This window comes from Propithecus coquereli, unplaced genomic scaffold (assembly GCF_000956105.1).
Source record: "Propithecus coquereli isolate 6110/MARCELLA unplaced genomic scaffold, Pcoq_1.0 Scaffold163, whole genome shotgun sequence".
NCBI classification, from domain to species: Eukaryota; Metazoa; Chordata; class Mammalia; order Primates; family Indriidae; genus Propithecus; species Propithecus coquereli.
In genome coordinates this window covers 4,006,109-4,021,025 of record NW_012140858.1, presented here as the reverse complement: position 1 = coordinate 4,021,025, position 14,917 = coordinate 4,006,109, and the positions used below count along the sequence as shown (strand labels likewise).

The following is a 14,917-nucleotide window of genomic DNA, read 5'->3' as shown; positions in this document are numbered from 1 at the left end:
CCCTGCCTTCTATCCATGCTGCAGTAAATATCCTGGCTCATAGGTCTTCACGCACATGAGTGAGTGTGTTTTGTTGTCGATAAATTCCTGCAGATTCCACCTTGATTTTTCCCAAGGCTGCCATGGGTGAGGCCGGGGGGTAGAGTCTGTTTCCAGCACCCACCTCTCCGTGCTTGGCAGAAACCCCACGTCCTGCGGCCAGACCCAGCTCCTCTTATACAGTGTGAATGTGGCTGAGTGTGGGAGTCTGGAGGACTCAATTAATAGAGCCCATTTCCTTCCCATCCCCATGTCCAGGTGGAGTCCTTTGAAAGGCTGTTGCGGGCAGGACGGCTCACGGCCCGGGACCAACTCAAGGTACCATCCAATTCAGGAGCTGCCCATGAGCTGCGAGACAGACCAGAGAATCCCAGACACAGTGTCTCCTTTTAGAGCAGACAGCTGTGGCTTAGCTTGCCATGATAATAGCCATTATTCACAACAGTTACCACTTATTAAGCAATGATGGTGGTGTGCCGGGCACTGTATTGAACCCTTAGGATACGTCATTTTATTTTATCTTCATCAAAACCCGGTGAGGCAGTTACAGTCATCACTCCTATTTAACCAGGATGGAGCCAAAGCCCAGAGAGGGGACTCAAAGGCCACCCAGCTAGTAGGCAGCTGAGCCTGGAGCCAGGTCTGTCTGTCCCCCCAGTCCAGGGTCATCGTCACTGTCCTGCGCTGCTTCCCACCCATTGTCCTGCCTCTCAGCAACCAGAAAAGGGCCTTTCCTTTTTGTAAATCTCCTTCTTTTAATTATAAAAGTAGTTGTCAAAAGTTTGGTTACTAGGGTAAAAAAGGGTGAAGAGACCCTCAATAGAACTCTTATTGGCTTATTTCCTTTTGGACTTTGGAGTTTTAGGCAACTCAGGTCAGGTTGTATATACGATTTAGATTCCTGCTGCGTCAGCCAGGGGCCCAGTAAGCAGCAGGTGGACTCCCAAGGCTGGAGTGTCGGGGTCCAAGGAGGGGATGGTCAGCTCAGCTGTGGCAGCAGCGGAGGTTCAATGAGGCCGCATCCCTGGGGAGTAGCAACCGCAGGGAGCTGTTCCCACCCCCAGCTCCAGCTCCCTCCCACTGGGCAGCCGGCAGGCAGGGAGCCCACCGAGCTCGGAGCACAGAGCAGGGTGCAGCTGAGGACCGGTCTGCAGGGGCAAAGGCAGCAGCCTAGTTTGTACAAACATGTCATGGCACAAGTATTTTCCTATGTGATCAGAGAGATGCCACGTCCATTTTCCAATTACAAAATGTGTGACATGCACCGTATTATATCATCAAGTGGATGATGAAGGACCGTGGAAATGAAAACCGTCCTGTTTCTTCCTCTCTGTCCTAATTCTCCCATACTCAGGGAGACGGAGAGCAGTCGGAAGGTCAGGCGGGACCGGGGGCTGGATTCTCGGTTGTCCTTGGCCTCCATCTGTCCTCAGAGCTGAGTGGGTAATACAGGGATGATGGTGCCACCTCCTGCAGTCTGGGCCATGTCTTAACTGGGATCGTGTTTGCTGTGGGCGCCTAGCGGAAGTGTTAGGACCAGGAGCTCTGAGGCCAGCGGACCTGGGTTCCCATCTTGGCTCTACAACTCGCTCATTCACTCTGTGACCTTCACTAACTTCAATAGCCTCTCTGTGCCTCAGTTTCATCCTTTTTAAATGAAGACGGTAACTTACCCCTCTCATGGTTCCGTTGACGATTAAGTGAGTAAGTGCAAAGTGCTTTAGCGCAGAGCCTCAGTGCTCCGCAAACGCTAGTCGTGGTTCTCGACTGTGCGATGTGATGGTAGCACCGTCTGTAGGATCTGGGGAGAGAGTGTCTGATTTTCTGAAGGCCACAGTTTTGCACATCAAGAGTGAGGACCCAGAGTCTCTCTAGTGCTAGGTCCTTACAGGGACACAGGGATAGTATACTTGATGCTGTGACTATTGTCGTGCATTGGGGTCCTTGTCTACCTAGGAAGGGCTGGTGCTCTCTGGTGCCAAGACTCTAAGTTGTGCCTCTCCTGTTCCAGTCTGATGGCAGAGAGCTCGGCCGGGGCAGGCAGCCTCCAGAGGTTCCCAGCCCCAGCCTCTGTCTCCCGTGAGTCCCATGGCCGCCCGTCTCCTGTAGAGAAAGGACCCGCGGGCGCTGAGCACTCAGGTCTTCCTGGCCCGGTCTGGTTTCAGGGTTTCCAGCGGCTGAAGGCTGCCCACGCAGCCCTGGAGGAGCAGTACCTGAAGGCCTGCCGGGAGCAGCACCCTGCCCAGCAGCTCACCAGCTCCAGGGGGACACCTGGGAAATTTGATCCCAGCAGGTACGTGCTGGGGAGGGAGGCCCAGAAGGCCAGATGGAACAGACCCTTGGGTTCCCTCTGTCTCTAGGAGGGAGGCACTTTGTCTTCATAATTTGTACACAAGGGAAGCAGAGAAATCCTGTCCCAATTAGCACCGTACCCAAATGGTGGAATACTTGAAAGCTGAGATTTATGTCCCTTTGGGTGCATTGCAGTGAGAAGGCTCCTTGGAGATAAGAGCTGAAACCGCTTGTTGGACAATGGGGAAACTGGGGTCAGAGGGGCACGGGAGGTCTCACAGCCTGTGGATGGCAGAGGGGACTCAGGCTGAGGCCTCCTAATTCCCAGTGGAGCCTTCTTTCATCTTGTTTATTTTGAGTTCTTATCATCTAAATGATGACATTAGGTGGACAATAAATGGGCATTCCCTGGGACCTCCACTGTGACACATGACCTCCTGGGCCTCCCTGATGTGACTGCCATCCTAGGCTCCTGGCGCTGATGTTTCTCCGTTCCAGGGAGCTGGAGGCAGATATATACCATCTGGGCATCTGCCTGGAAGAGCTGAAGGACCACATGGACCAGACCCAGCAAGAGCCTGAGCTGCTCTGGTCAGAACCAGCCCTGGACAGCACCCCAGCTGCGCCCTTCGCCTGCCAGCCAGCACATCTGCCTGCTCCTTCAGAACAAGCCCCCATGCCAGCCATCAAGACCCTCTGCCCTGAGGTACCTCTTTGCTCAACTATGTTGGGCTGTTCCTCCATGCATTCATTTCTTCATTAACTCATTTCTTCACTACATGGTAGGGATTCAGTGGGGTGGGGGGAAGGTGGGGAAGACAGCTTCTACCCTCGTGGAGTTTTCTGTGTAGTTGAACTACTTACACAGTTATTTAATTATAATTTTGATCAGTGCTCTGAAAGAATTATGGGGTTCTGTGAGAGTAGAATACCTGGGTAATGTGATTACATTTGAGGGGGACATCAATGAAACTTTCCCTGAAGGAATAATGTTTAAATGAGATCTGAGGGTAAGTAGGAATTTTCAGAAGGAGAAATCCCATCCAGCAGGAAAAACCGCCTGTGCAAAGGCCCTGTGGTCAGGGTATGGAAAGTGAGGGGGAATAATAGCCTGAGATGTGGCTGGAGAGGCAGCAGGGCCCCATGACAGAGGAGCTCGCAGTCACAGTGTGAGTGTGGCCTTAAACTCTGCCGGGTTTTTCATCGGGGGTGCCGTAAGAGGATTTGTGGGTAGACCAGTCTGAGGCTGGGGTGCAGGGCAGATGGAGAGGCATGCGAGGACTGGAGAGAGGGTCAGAAGGTGTGTTTGACTGGCCTGGGAGTGGCGTGAGAGGGAAGGGAGTCAAGGGTGGCCTGCAGGCTCTGGCGTGTAGTACTGAGGGATGATGGGGTGAGGCCTGGGCAGGGGCCACGTGTGGAAGGGGCTTTGTGGGAGTCTCCCCAGCCCACACCACAACCCCTTGGGAGACAATCGCTACCTCCGTTTTGCAGGTCAGCAAACTGAGTGTAGTGCAGTCGCACAGATGGCAACAGTGGGGCGTCTATGTCTCCAAACTCCTTGTCGCCTGTGCTGCAAAGATTTGTCATGGAGGATGGGAGCAGGAGTCTAGAAGGCCTGACACGTTAGGTGGCGTGGGAGCTGGAGGAGGGCAGGCGCTGGGATGTTCATGAGAGCCGAGGTCTTGCCGGCCCTGTGGTTGGGGGCAATCCTCTCACACTGCGCTCTGCCCTAGAGGGTGGGAAAACTCTACCAGGCGCATCGCGTGGGAGAACAGGGGAAAACCTGAGCACATCATCTTGAGGGGCCCCGTGCTCTTGCAGCGAAGGTGTCTGGGGGGCTGGGGTGGCCATACTGGGATGGAGGGTGTCAGCAGAGATGCTGCTGGCAGGAAATCTGGGTTCCATTCTCAGCTCTGCCCCTCACTGTGTGACTTGGGGCCAATCATTTGAGCCTCAGTTACCTCTCTGTAAAATGGGTTGTAATGACCGTACCTACTGGTGGGATTGTTGTGAAGTGCTGTCTGTGTGGTGCCTGGAGTGTAGGAGGTGCTGTGTGCATGGCAGGCAGTGTTGAAGGTCACATGGTCCAGTCTCAACATTTTGCATAGGCATAAAAAGGTGATGGGGCTGGGTGCGGTGGCTCACACCTGTAATCCCAGCACTTTAGGAGGCTGTGTCAGGAGGAGCATTTGAGGCCAGGAGCTTGAGACCAGCCTAGGCAATATAGCAAGACTCCATCTCTAAAAAAAAATTTTTTTTTAAATTATTGAGATGTGATGGTGTGTGCCTGTAGTCCCAGCAACTTGGGAGGCTGAGACAGGAGGATCACTTGAGCCCAAGAGTTGGAGGCTGCAGTGAGCTATGATTGTGCCACTGTACTCCATCCAGCCTGGGTGACAGAGCAAGACACTATATTAAAATAAAAAAAAAAAAAGAGAAGTGGTGGGGTGAGTGAGCATAACACATTTCTTACTCTTCAGCACCCAGCACAAGCCTGGCGTGAGGTTAGCACTTAAAAGCGGTGTTTAGGTATCTGCTGAATCTCTGTCCCTCCACCGTTCTGGCCCCAGCCTGCCGCTGCCGCTGCTGGCCCCTGCCCATTGCACGTGAACGTGGAGGTGAGCTCTGGCAGCAGCAAGGTGGAGGACAGCCCTCGGGACCTCCCAGCCCCACTCAGGCACAAGGAGCTGCAGATGGAGCGGGACTTCCATGGCCTCCTGGAGCGGTGAGTGCCACCCAGACCTGACCGGGGGGTGTGGCCGTCAGCTGGATCCTGGCTGCCCCTGTCATGCCCCGCTCTGTGTTCTTTTGCAGGTACCTCAGCGTGAAGTCTCTCCCAGATGCCATGAGGATGGAGGAGGGGGAGGAGGAGGAGGAGGGGGAGGAGGAAGAGGAAGAGGAGGAGGAGAGCCATACCCTGGAGGTTGATGGACCAGCTCCAGCTCCAGGGAAAGCAGAGGCCACCAGGGTCCCCCCAAGGCAGCACCTGGCACAGGCTGAGAAAAGTCACAGCGCCCCGCCTGAGTAAGTCACTGAGCCTTCCCTACAGAGTGTCCCGGACCACCCCGAGACCACAGGATGCTCGTTGTCGGAGTGGCCTAGACAGCACTTCGCAGCTAGACATGGCTTGGCCTTCCTGTCTCTCCACAGTGTGATAGCCCAGGAAACGACCTGGGGCAGTGCGGGACACGATCTTCAGGAGGACAGATGTGGCATTAAATGACATTATTCTCCTTTTCAGTCTCTGACCTTCTGATGACACCAAGGAGAAAGTCTCAGTTAGTGCTATTATGTCTTTAACGCCTCTCTTGATCTCCCTTTGGGAAAGGAGAGAGAGAGAGGGAGAGAGAGACAGCACCACTGAGTGTGGGAGCAGGCCCCAGGCCGAGAACTTTCACAGACAACAGGATCTGTTAAGATATAATAATACTGTTCTCAGGCTCCCCGTACTTATTTTCAAGTTAGTTTCTATTTGTAACCTGAAATACTGGTCTTCTGCTTACCATAGTGGCCTAAAGTCTTTTAAGTAGACGGAAGTTTCTGGAAACGGCTGAAATAGGGAGATGGTACCCAAGCTGCTGGAGTGTGGGAACGCTGCTTTAGCTCACTCGTTTCCCCAGAATTTCCTTTGTGGTGCATGGGGTGGGTTTTGTCGGCATCCTCATTTCATAGTTGAGAAAAGTGAGGTTCAGACAGAGGAAGTGTCTTGCCCAGGGTCACACCGCCAGAAGGTGGCAGAACCAGGATGGGCACCCAGCGGTGTCTGACTCCAGAGCTTGTGCCCTGGGCTCCTTGGCTCCTGGGGCGGGCTGAGACCCAGGTCAGGACCGTGCGGCTCATGGCAGGGCTCAGGGATGTTCTTCTCTTCCCCCGCCAGGGAGGCCATGGAGCAGATGGGGTCTGTGAAGCCACCAGCCTTCCAGACATCCCTGGCCAGAGACAGGCGCATGCTGGGCCCAGGTAAGGCTGAGGCAGCCCCTCCGGGCCCTGACATGCCAGCCCACCCCCTGGGCAGCAAGTCCGCAGCATCCCGCCCGAGCAGTGTGACCAGCCTGGAGGGAAGCGGCATCTCCGAGCGCCTCCCACAGAAGTCTCCGCACCAAGCTGGCGGGCCCCACCTGGAGGTAAGTGTCCCCTGCGGGGCGTGGGCCATTCCCGGGTCTCCCAAGGACTGTGGCTGCTGCTCCCCAGGGAGGCAGGACTTGTCCAGAGTCCTCTCAGGGTATGAAGTCCCTGCTGTTAGCCAGATTCTTGTGCTGGGGCCTGAGGACCCTCACCCCCTGGGCCTGGCTGCTGGGACCTGGGCCGGCCTTTCCAGCCCAGGCCAGGATTTGGGAAGGGCTTCCCGGTGTGCCTGGGGAACGTTCCCCAGACTTACAGGGACACTACTTCTTTCAGGAGCCCTGGATGGCATCTCCAGAGACAGACAGTGGTTTTGTGGGCTCAGAAACCAGCAGAGTGTCACCCGTTACCCAGACCCCAGAGCACCGGCTCTCCCACATCAGGTATCCCAGGACCCCACCATTGTCCCGTCAGTGCCACAGACCTGGGATCAAAGCACGGGATCAAAGTGTCTGTGACGTCCCAACAATGGTCCCTCGTTCCTGTCTTATTGCTAGAGGAAACAGGTTCAGAGAGGGGAAGTGACTTGCCCGGTGTCACAGGCCAATTAGCAAGAGACAGGGAAATTACTGTTTGTTGAAATGAACGAGTAAATTGGCGGGTGAATAAAAACTACAGGGAGGGTAGTGTAAGGTGAACAGGAGACACGGACAGAGGGTACTCAGGGTGGCTGCGTGGAACCCAACAGGAAGGGAGAGGGTGGAGGAGGCGTGGGTGAACAGTGACATCACGGAGCCTGCACGTAGACGGTGGCCTCCAGAGCCGGGTGCAGGCCCCTTGGGAAGCCACATGGCAACCCAAGGTGCGTGCAAAGAAAGGATTGGAAATTCTATTTCTCTGTATATATTCTAAAAAATAAATTGAGCTTTATTATTTTGCATAATGATTGTTTGGCAGGTATATGGCTATGCAGTTTATAAAAAAGTGAATGTGTCACGTGGGTGCACCCTGGGAAATAGTGTTGTGCCAGGCATGCAAAATCCCAGAGGCTGGGAGCTCATGGGGTTGGGTTAGCATGTGGAGGGCTCTGACGCGCAGCCTGAGGGCCTCTCTCCGTGTGTCCCTCCCTCCATGCCCCCCAGTGCCCCAGGAACATTAGCCCAGCCCTTCGCTGCAACTATATCCGTGGATGGAGCTTCCCACCCCAAGACCAGGGGTTCTCCGGTCCCCAGAAGAGCCGCTGAGCCCAGCGCACCCAGGAGCCGAGCCCAGAGGCACCTGTCCAGCCCGAGCAGGCCTCTCCAGCAGGGGGCGCCCCGCATCCACTTGGAGCGGGCCTTGGCGGCCGAGATGGGTGAGTGGACAAGTCCGAGTTGGCCACAGCCTGGGGGTGGCCAGACCGCCTGGATTGAAAAATGAAGCACACAGAAAAACTTGCGTGACCCTTTAAAATATGAAATATTATACAGGCTCATTGCAAGCAAATTTGAAATTACAGATAAGGTAGACAAAAGGGAAAAAAAGAAAAATAATATGCTAAAAACCGTCAGTGCTAACATTTTGGTGTGGACCCTGTGGGCTGTTTTCTGTGCTGATACAGATGTGTGTTTATTTTCACATACGATCGTGCACCACATAACGTTTTGGTCAATGACAGACCGCATTTACGGCAGCGGTCCCATGAGATTTTAACGGAGCTGAAAAATCCTGTTGGTAGTGATGTTGTAGCCATCGTAGCACAACGCATTACGCACATGTTTGCGGTGACACTGGTGTAAACAAACCCACCGCACCGCCAGAGTATAACAGTACCATATAGCACGTACAATTATGTATAATACATAATACTCGATAATTATGATAGTTGACTATGTTACTGGTTTATGTATTTACTATACTATGCTTTTTTATTGCTATGTTAGAATGTACTCCTTCTACTTATAAATTAAAAAGTTAACTGTAAAACAGCCTCAGGCAGGTCCTTCAGGAGGTATCCAGAAGGAGGCACTGTTACCATAGCAGATGACGGCTCTCTGTGTGTTACTGCCCCTAAAAAACCTCCTAGCAGGACAAGGCGTGGAGGTGGAAGACAGTGATAGTGATGATCCTGGCCCTGCGTAGGTCTAGGCTAATGTGTGTGAGTGTGTGTCTTAGTTTTTAACAAGAAGTTAAAAAAACAAAAGTTTAAAAATAGAAAAAAGCTTATAAAATAAGGATATAAAGAAAAAGTATTTTTGTACAGCTATATAATGGGTTTGTGTTTTAAGCTGTTATTATAAAAGAGTAAAAAAGTTAAAATATTGAAATGTTTTTGAAGTAAAAAAGTGACTGTGAGTTAAGCTTAGTTGATTATTGAAGAAAGAAAAATTTTTTAAATAGAGTCTAGCCTCTGTATTCAGTGTTTATGACATCTACAGTAGTGAACAGTGACATCTAGGCCCTCACACTCACTCTCCGACTCACCCCGAGCAGCTTCCAGTCCTGTGAGCTCCATTCATCGTAAGTGCCCTATACAGGTGTACCATTTTTTATCTTTTATGCCATGTTTTTGCTGTCCCCTTTCTATATTTCAGTATGTTTGGATACACGAATATTTACTATCCTATTGCAGTCACCTACAGTGTTCAGCACAGGAACATGCTGTACAGGTTTGCAGCCCAGGAGCCATAGGCTACACCGTCTAGGTGTGTGGTGGGTACACACCTGGGTCTGTGTGGGCACACTCTGCGATGTTCACACGACGGCAAGATTGCCCACGGACGCATCTCTCAATGTGTTCCTGATGCTAAGTGATGCGTGACCGCACTTAAAACAGGAATAGGATCGTGTTATATGTGGATGTTTGGTGACCTCCTTTTCTTCACTAAGCATTGTATCACGAACGCTTTTCTGTATCTATACAACTATATGTGAGTCAGTCTTTTACCTTTAAAAAATGCACGTGAACTTTTGATTGATGGAAAACTAACATACGGAAAAGAACTCAAATTGATGAATTTTCACAAAGTGAACACAGGACTCTCAACATGACCTGAACCCCAGAACCCCACTCAAGCGCCTCCCAGTCACTGCCCCCTGCCGAGACAGAACCGCTGTGCTGGCCTCTAACATCTCAGATTAGCTTTGCCTCTTTTTAAGGTTCAGTCATTTAAAATTTTTTTTAATTAAAATTTTTTTTTTTTTTTTTTTTTGAGACAGAGTCTGGCTCTGTTGCCCTGGCTAGAGTGCCGTGGCGTTAGCCTAGCTCACAGCAACCTCAAACTACTGGGCTCAAGCGATCCTCCTGCCTCAGCCTCCCGAGTAGCTGGGACTACAGGCATGTGCCACCATGCCCGGCTAATTTTTTCTCTATATATATATTTTTAGTTGTCCAGATAATTTCTTTCTATTTTCAGTAGAGACTGGGTCTCTCTCTTGCTCAGGCTGGTCTCGAACTCCTGACCTTGAGCGATCCACCCACCTCGGCCTCCCAGAGTGCTAGGATTACAGGCGTGAGCCGCCGCGCCCGGCCTAATTAAACTTTTTATTTTGAGATAATTGTAGATTTTCACATGCAATTATAAGGACTAATACCCAGATATCCCATGTGCCTTGACTCGGTTTCCCCTGGTAATAATATCTTGTAAAAGTATAGTACAGCGTCACAGCCAGATGTCAACACGGCTGCAGTCAAGATGGAGAACACGGCCATCCCCAGGGCCCTCGTGTTGCCCGTGGGAGGCCCACCCACCTCCCTCCTGCTCCCCCTCCTGAGCCCGGCAACCTCTCATCAGTTCTCCATTCTGATAGTTTTGTCATTTCAAGAATGTTACATAAATGGAATCATATCATACGTAACCTTTCAGAATTAGGTTTTTCACTCAGCGTGATTCTCTGGAAATTTATCCAGATCGTTCCACGTATCAACAGTGAGTCCCTTTGTATATTGCTAAGTGCCACTCCAAGGAGTTCATTATTTTTAATGCGTGAGCCAGATTCGTGGTCTTTAACCTTTGCTCACCCGTCCCTTTGAGAGGTTAGTTAAAGGTTGCTAATGCTGCCCCAGAAACATGCACCCATGTGTAGGCGTGACTGTAGTTTCAGAGGGACGTGGAGGCCAGTCCCAGAGCAGCATGGTGAGATGGTGACAGAGTCTGGGGGGGTGGGGGTGAACTCCTTGCGGGGAAGGTCCTGCTGACTTGGATGGGCTGGTATAACGGTGGCCGGGGTTCTAGTTAGAAGCAGCTGGGCAGGCCCAGCTCAGCCCCCCACACTTTCAGCAAAAACCAGATCTTCTTCTGGTTTTGAGGTCGGTGGGTCCCTGGCCTCCCAGGAACTTCATCTGTGACCTTGACCTGGGTGCCATCTCTTCATTCCGCCACCATTCCCCCTGCCCAAGTTTGAGCTTTGGGGTCCTCTTTGCCTAAACTCACTTTGGTCTCTCTCTACCTCCCTAGCTGTCCCTGGCTTGCAATTTGAGGGGCGAAATCGGACTTCTGAACAGATGCCCCCCAGCAGGACAATCAGCCCGCCCCCCACCCCGGTCCCAGCAGCTGCCCCTCTGCCCCGTGGACCGACAGAGACCACCCCCAGCCTCCTCCTCAGCAGAGCAGGGCGAGAGTAAGTCGCATCTGGGGGATCGAGCCCTTCATATGAAGGAGAGCGTGACGCCCACGGGTGGGTGGAGGCGGAGACCTGCCAGCTCGCACCGGCCGCTGGTGGATGTCCTGGGCCCAGACGGACCCGGGTGCCCGGCCTCCCAGCTCAGGCCTGCTTCTGTGGGACCCATTGACCTACACTTTGAGGACACTTCTCCTTAAACTGGGAAATGACCTAAAGGTTCAACTTTCTGGTGCTGAAACCTCTCGCCCATCTCACATCTGCCTTTCTAGACAAGTCTGCCCTTTCCCGGGATATGTTTTCTGCAGTTTGCTCATTCATTATATAAACTAAGAAGCTGCTGTGGTTTTTGGTTTTGTTTTGTTTTTTATTCCACATGCAGTTTTTCTGCTAAGAAAATCGAACCCTTACTTGTTTGAACAGAGATGGGAAAATAGACGAGTCAGTCCTCCCACCTCTCCCTTTATAGTTGCTTTTGGCCAATAATCACTCACCCGCCTGTGCTGGATGGGGTGTCTGTCCCAGCATGCACTGGGGAAACTGCTCAGTAACCAACCCAAGGCTCCCTTGTCCTGTGCAGTCATGAGGCTGTCGTGTCACCTGTTGCAAAGTCGTGTCCATCCGCTGGTGTTTGGCTTCCTGGTCTGAGTTTGATTAGTCTACCTCTGCAGCCTCCCCTGACATCAGTGTAGGAATTAGAGGCTTATTTGTCTGTGGTATGCCAGGTCCTGGGAATATGAGAGTGGACAAGACACTGTCCTTGGCCTTGTGAGACTGATGGACAAAAGGGACAGGCAGTTGCACCCCCAGCGTGATAAGTACAGTGATGGCAGAGGTCCCAGGAACTGTGGGAGCACAGGGAACAGGGAACGGGCATCTAGCTTAATTAGAGGCTTCAGGGAGGGCTTCCTGGAGGAAGTGGTATCTCAGCTGAGATCAGAAGGAATTCAGATGGAAGGGTATCTTCAGCAGAGGGAATGGCATGTGCAAAGGCTTAGAGGGGAGAGAGTGGCTGTCACTTTTAAGGAGCCAGATGTTCGCTATGGCGGTGGGGTGTTGAGCATTAAAGGCAGAGGGGTAGGTGGGTGACCTGGGAGAGATCTCACAGGGCCTTGAAGGCCAGGGTTAGAGGTTTGGACAGTGGCTCACCTCCAAGGAAACATTCGCTGACTCTTCCTTGAGTGCATAAAGGCTCATCATGAGGACAGCGAGGGGCGTTTTAAGCAGGGGAGTGGCGGGGTCAGGTGCATGTTTCAGAAAGAATTCTCTGGCCACTAGGAAGGTCAGAACAGAGGCCGAGAGACTGGCGAGAAGGCTGCCTCAGCCAGGAGAGAGATGGTGGGGCCTGGGCTCTCGGGAGGATCCCTGGGGAGGAGGGGGAGGGATGACTTGAGAAGAGATATTTAGGCCCACGGGACTTGGTAGCTGATGGACTTCAGGGGGCGTTTAGGGAAAGAGAAGAGTCTAGAATGACACATATTTCTGGCTGGCCAGTCAGTTGGATCCTGGTGCCTTGTGTGGAGATGGGGAAGGACGTTTGCAGAGAAAGATGAACTTTAAGTGGCGGCCGGCACTCGGCAACTACGGAGTTAAGCCAGGAAGCCTGAGATCTTGCTAGAAACAACCTGGAGGGGGAGTGACTCCCAGGTGGCTGACCCCAGTCCGGGGCCTAATACTCCTGATACAGGGCGCCACAGTCAGGGATTAACTAGGGACAGGGAGCTCTCCCTCTCCCGCAGCCACGCCCTCATGGTTTGTCTTGGAAACCCCGGTGTCTCCCTGGGGATTGCCAGGGGAACCCACCGCCTTCGGACTCATGCGGTACTGGGGCAAAGCCAGAAAGAGGTCTCCAGCCCTTTGGCACACTCTCCCGAGAGCTTGTGTTTGCTGGAGGTGGCACCTGGAGACACTCACCCACAAGTCTGGGGGCCACCAGGCAAGCACTGACCCAGAGAGGCCCCACCCCGGAAACCAGCCCAGGAGTAGACGTAGAGCCCACCTCAGCCCAAAGGACAGCCATGCCCAGCGCAGACTCTAACGCCGCTCCGTGTGTAGGGGTCTTGGCGGGGGTGGTCTGGGTGGGACTGTCTGCCTCGATGCTAGCAATGCCCACGGCACAAGCACTCAGAGATGCAGGGACTGATTGGAGAGAAATGCAGACAGGATTTACTCCCTAGATGCTCGTGGCTAGAGGTCGGGCTGTGTCCGGGGGTTGTGCCGGGGTTTCGGCAGCCCTGCAGACAGCTCCCTGCGGCTCCCAGCCCCCTCGTGGTCAGCGGTCCCTGTTCAGTCGGTGCTGGGAAGCACCAAGGTGTCTCCTTGCCCACTCCCCACGTGTGGCACTTTGCTCTCGAAGCCTGGAGCCAGTTCTGTGGCGTTTCCTGAGCACCCACGAGGGGTAGGGCCTCACGGGTTCTGAGACGGGGAAGCTTCCTGCCCGCCTGCCAGGGGCTGCCTGTCTGGGCGGGAGACAGGTGGGTGAGCTCCTGCCAGGTGTGCAGAGATCGGCTTGAACAGCGGCAGGAAACTTCTCCGTGGAACCCAGGAGGGAGCTGCTGAGCACGGGCGGGAGGAGCCAGGCCTGGCCAGACAGCGAGGGCTGAAAGTCTGGGCCATTTAGCTTCAGCCGGTCCCCCCTCTATTCTGCATCCTCTCCTCTGTCTTGAGAAGTTGTCGCTGGTGTTTCCGAACAGCTACTCAGCCCCTGCGGGTTAGGAAGGGCAAGCTTCAAAAAAAGGTTCTGTTTCGTTCACCAAATGCACAGGGACATGGACTCAGAAAGGTGTCAGGATGAAATACACAGGGAAGTTCTAGAATCATCTGACAGCAAAGTTGGACCCTGTACCTGCTGGGAAGGGACAAAGGCCACTGCATCCGGGCACACTCTGGCGGGGGGCCGTAGCTCTGTTCGTTGTGCATCTGCTCTCGTTTCTGTCTCCACCCCAACCCCAGCCGGGCCATCCGTGAGCTGCAAGAGGAGGTGTCCCAGCTCCGTCTGCGGCTGGAGGACAGTCTGCACCGGCCACCCCAGGGCAGCCCGACGCACCCCGCATCTGCCTTTGACCGCCCCGCCGGGACCCGGGACCGGCCAGCGGATTCCTCAGCAGCCTGGGGCTCCCACTATGGCAGGTGGGCGACCCCTCCAAACTCCCTCCTCTCTGCCCTGGAGGCAGCCGCAGAAGACACACTTGCTGGCCTCTGGCTCTCCTGGACGTGTGGACTAGGCACCGCCACATCCCTCTCTCACTCTTTCATTCACTCTTATATTTATTCCCGCTGTAGTGTTTGATGCATAAAGAATGTCAAAACCTACGTGTTAATAATAAAGCACAATACAGTGACTATCCCTGAACCCACCCCCAACTGAAGAGTAAGAACATCTCCAGGATGCCCACCCTCTCTCCCATCCACTCAGAGGTCATTTGTTCAGGAAGATGACTTACAAAATCAGCTACCTTCTGTTGAGTGTTTCTATATGGGCAGCGTACTATTAGATTAAGGTTTTTTAAACATTGTCTCATTTATCTTTCCAATAACCCTCTGAGGCAATCCCTCTCGTGATCCCCATTTGACAGATGAGGAAACCGAGGGTCCGAGAGGCTCAGAGCCGTTTTCTGTGAGATGGATTCCAGAGTCTTTGGTTTTGATTTCTGTAATCTCTTCCTCCCATTGTGTTATAAACATTTCTCCAGATTGACCTTCTTACAGATCATCTTTAAAGGCTGCATAAAATCTCCCACGGTGACATTATCTCTCTTTCCTTTCACTAGTAAATCCACAGAGGGATTGTCTGGTGAGCCTGGAGGCGAAGAACAGACTGTCTCTGCAGGAAGGCAGCGAGCCAGGTCCTCCTCAGTGCCTCGGGAGGTGCCCCGACTGTCCCTAAGTAAGTGACAACCTTCCAGGACTGATTTCTGGAGGCCAC

General features: G+C 53.1%; 1 protein-coding gene across 3 annotated transcripts in view; it reads left to right on the top strand.

The window, feature by feature from the left end:
• The window catches only part of AKNA (AT-hook transcription factor), a 46,515-nt gene that overhangs the window by 20,603 nt on the left and 10,995 nt on the right, over positions 1-14,917 (top strand). For all 3 annotated transcript variants that reach the window (XM_012641196.1, XM_012641199.1, XM_012641198.1), the window contains 11 exons: positions 298-357; positions 2,205-2,332; positions 2,830-3,037; positions 4,902-5,056; positions 5,146-5,355; positions 6,209-6,455; positions 6,730-6,836; positions 7,536-7,747; positions 10,830-10,992; positions 13,945-14,121; positions 14,763-14,878. In XM_012641196.1, the coding sequence (XP_012496650.1) occupies positions 298-357; positions 2,205-2,332; positions 2,830-3,037; positions 4,902-5,056; positions 5,146-5,355; positions 6,209-6,455; positions 6,730-6,836; positions 7,536-7,747; positions 10,830-10,992; positions 13,945-14,121; positions 14,763-14,878 (1,783 nt within the window). The remainder of the gene's footprint in view (positions 1-297; positions 358-2,204; positions 2,333-2,829; positions 3,038-4,901; positions 5,057-5,145; positions 5,356-6,208; positions 6,456-6,729; positions 6,837-7,535; positions 7,748-10,829; positions 10,993-13,944; positions 14,122-14,762; positions 14,879-14,917) is intronic.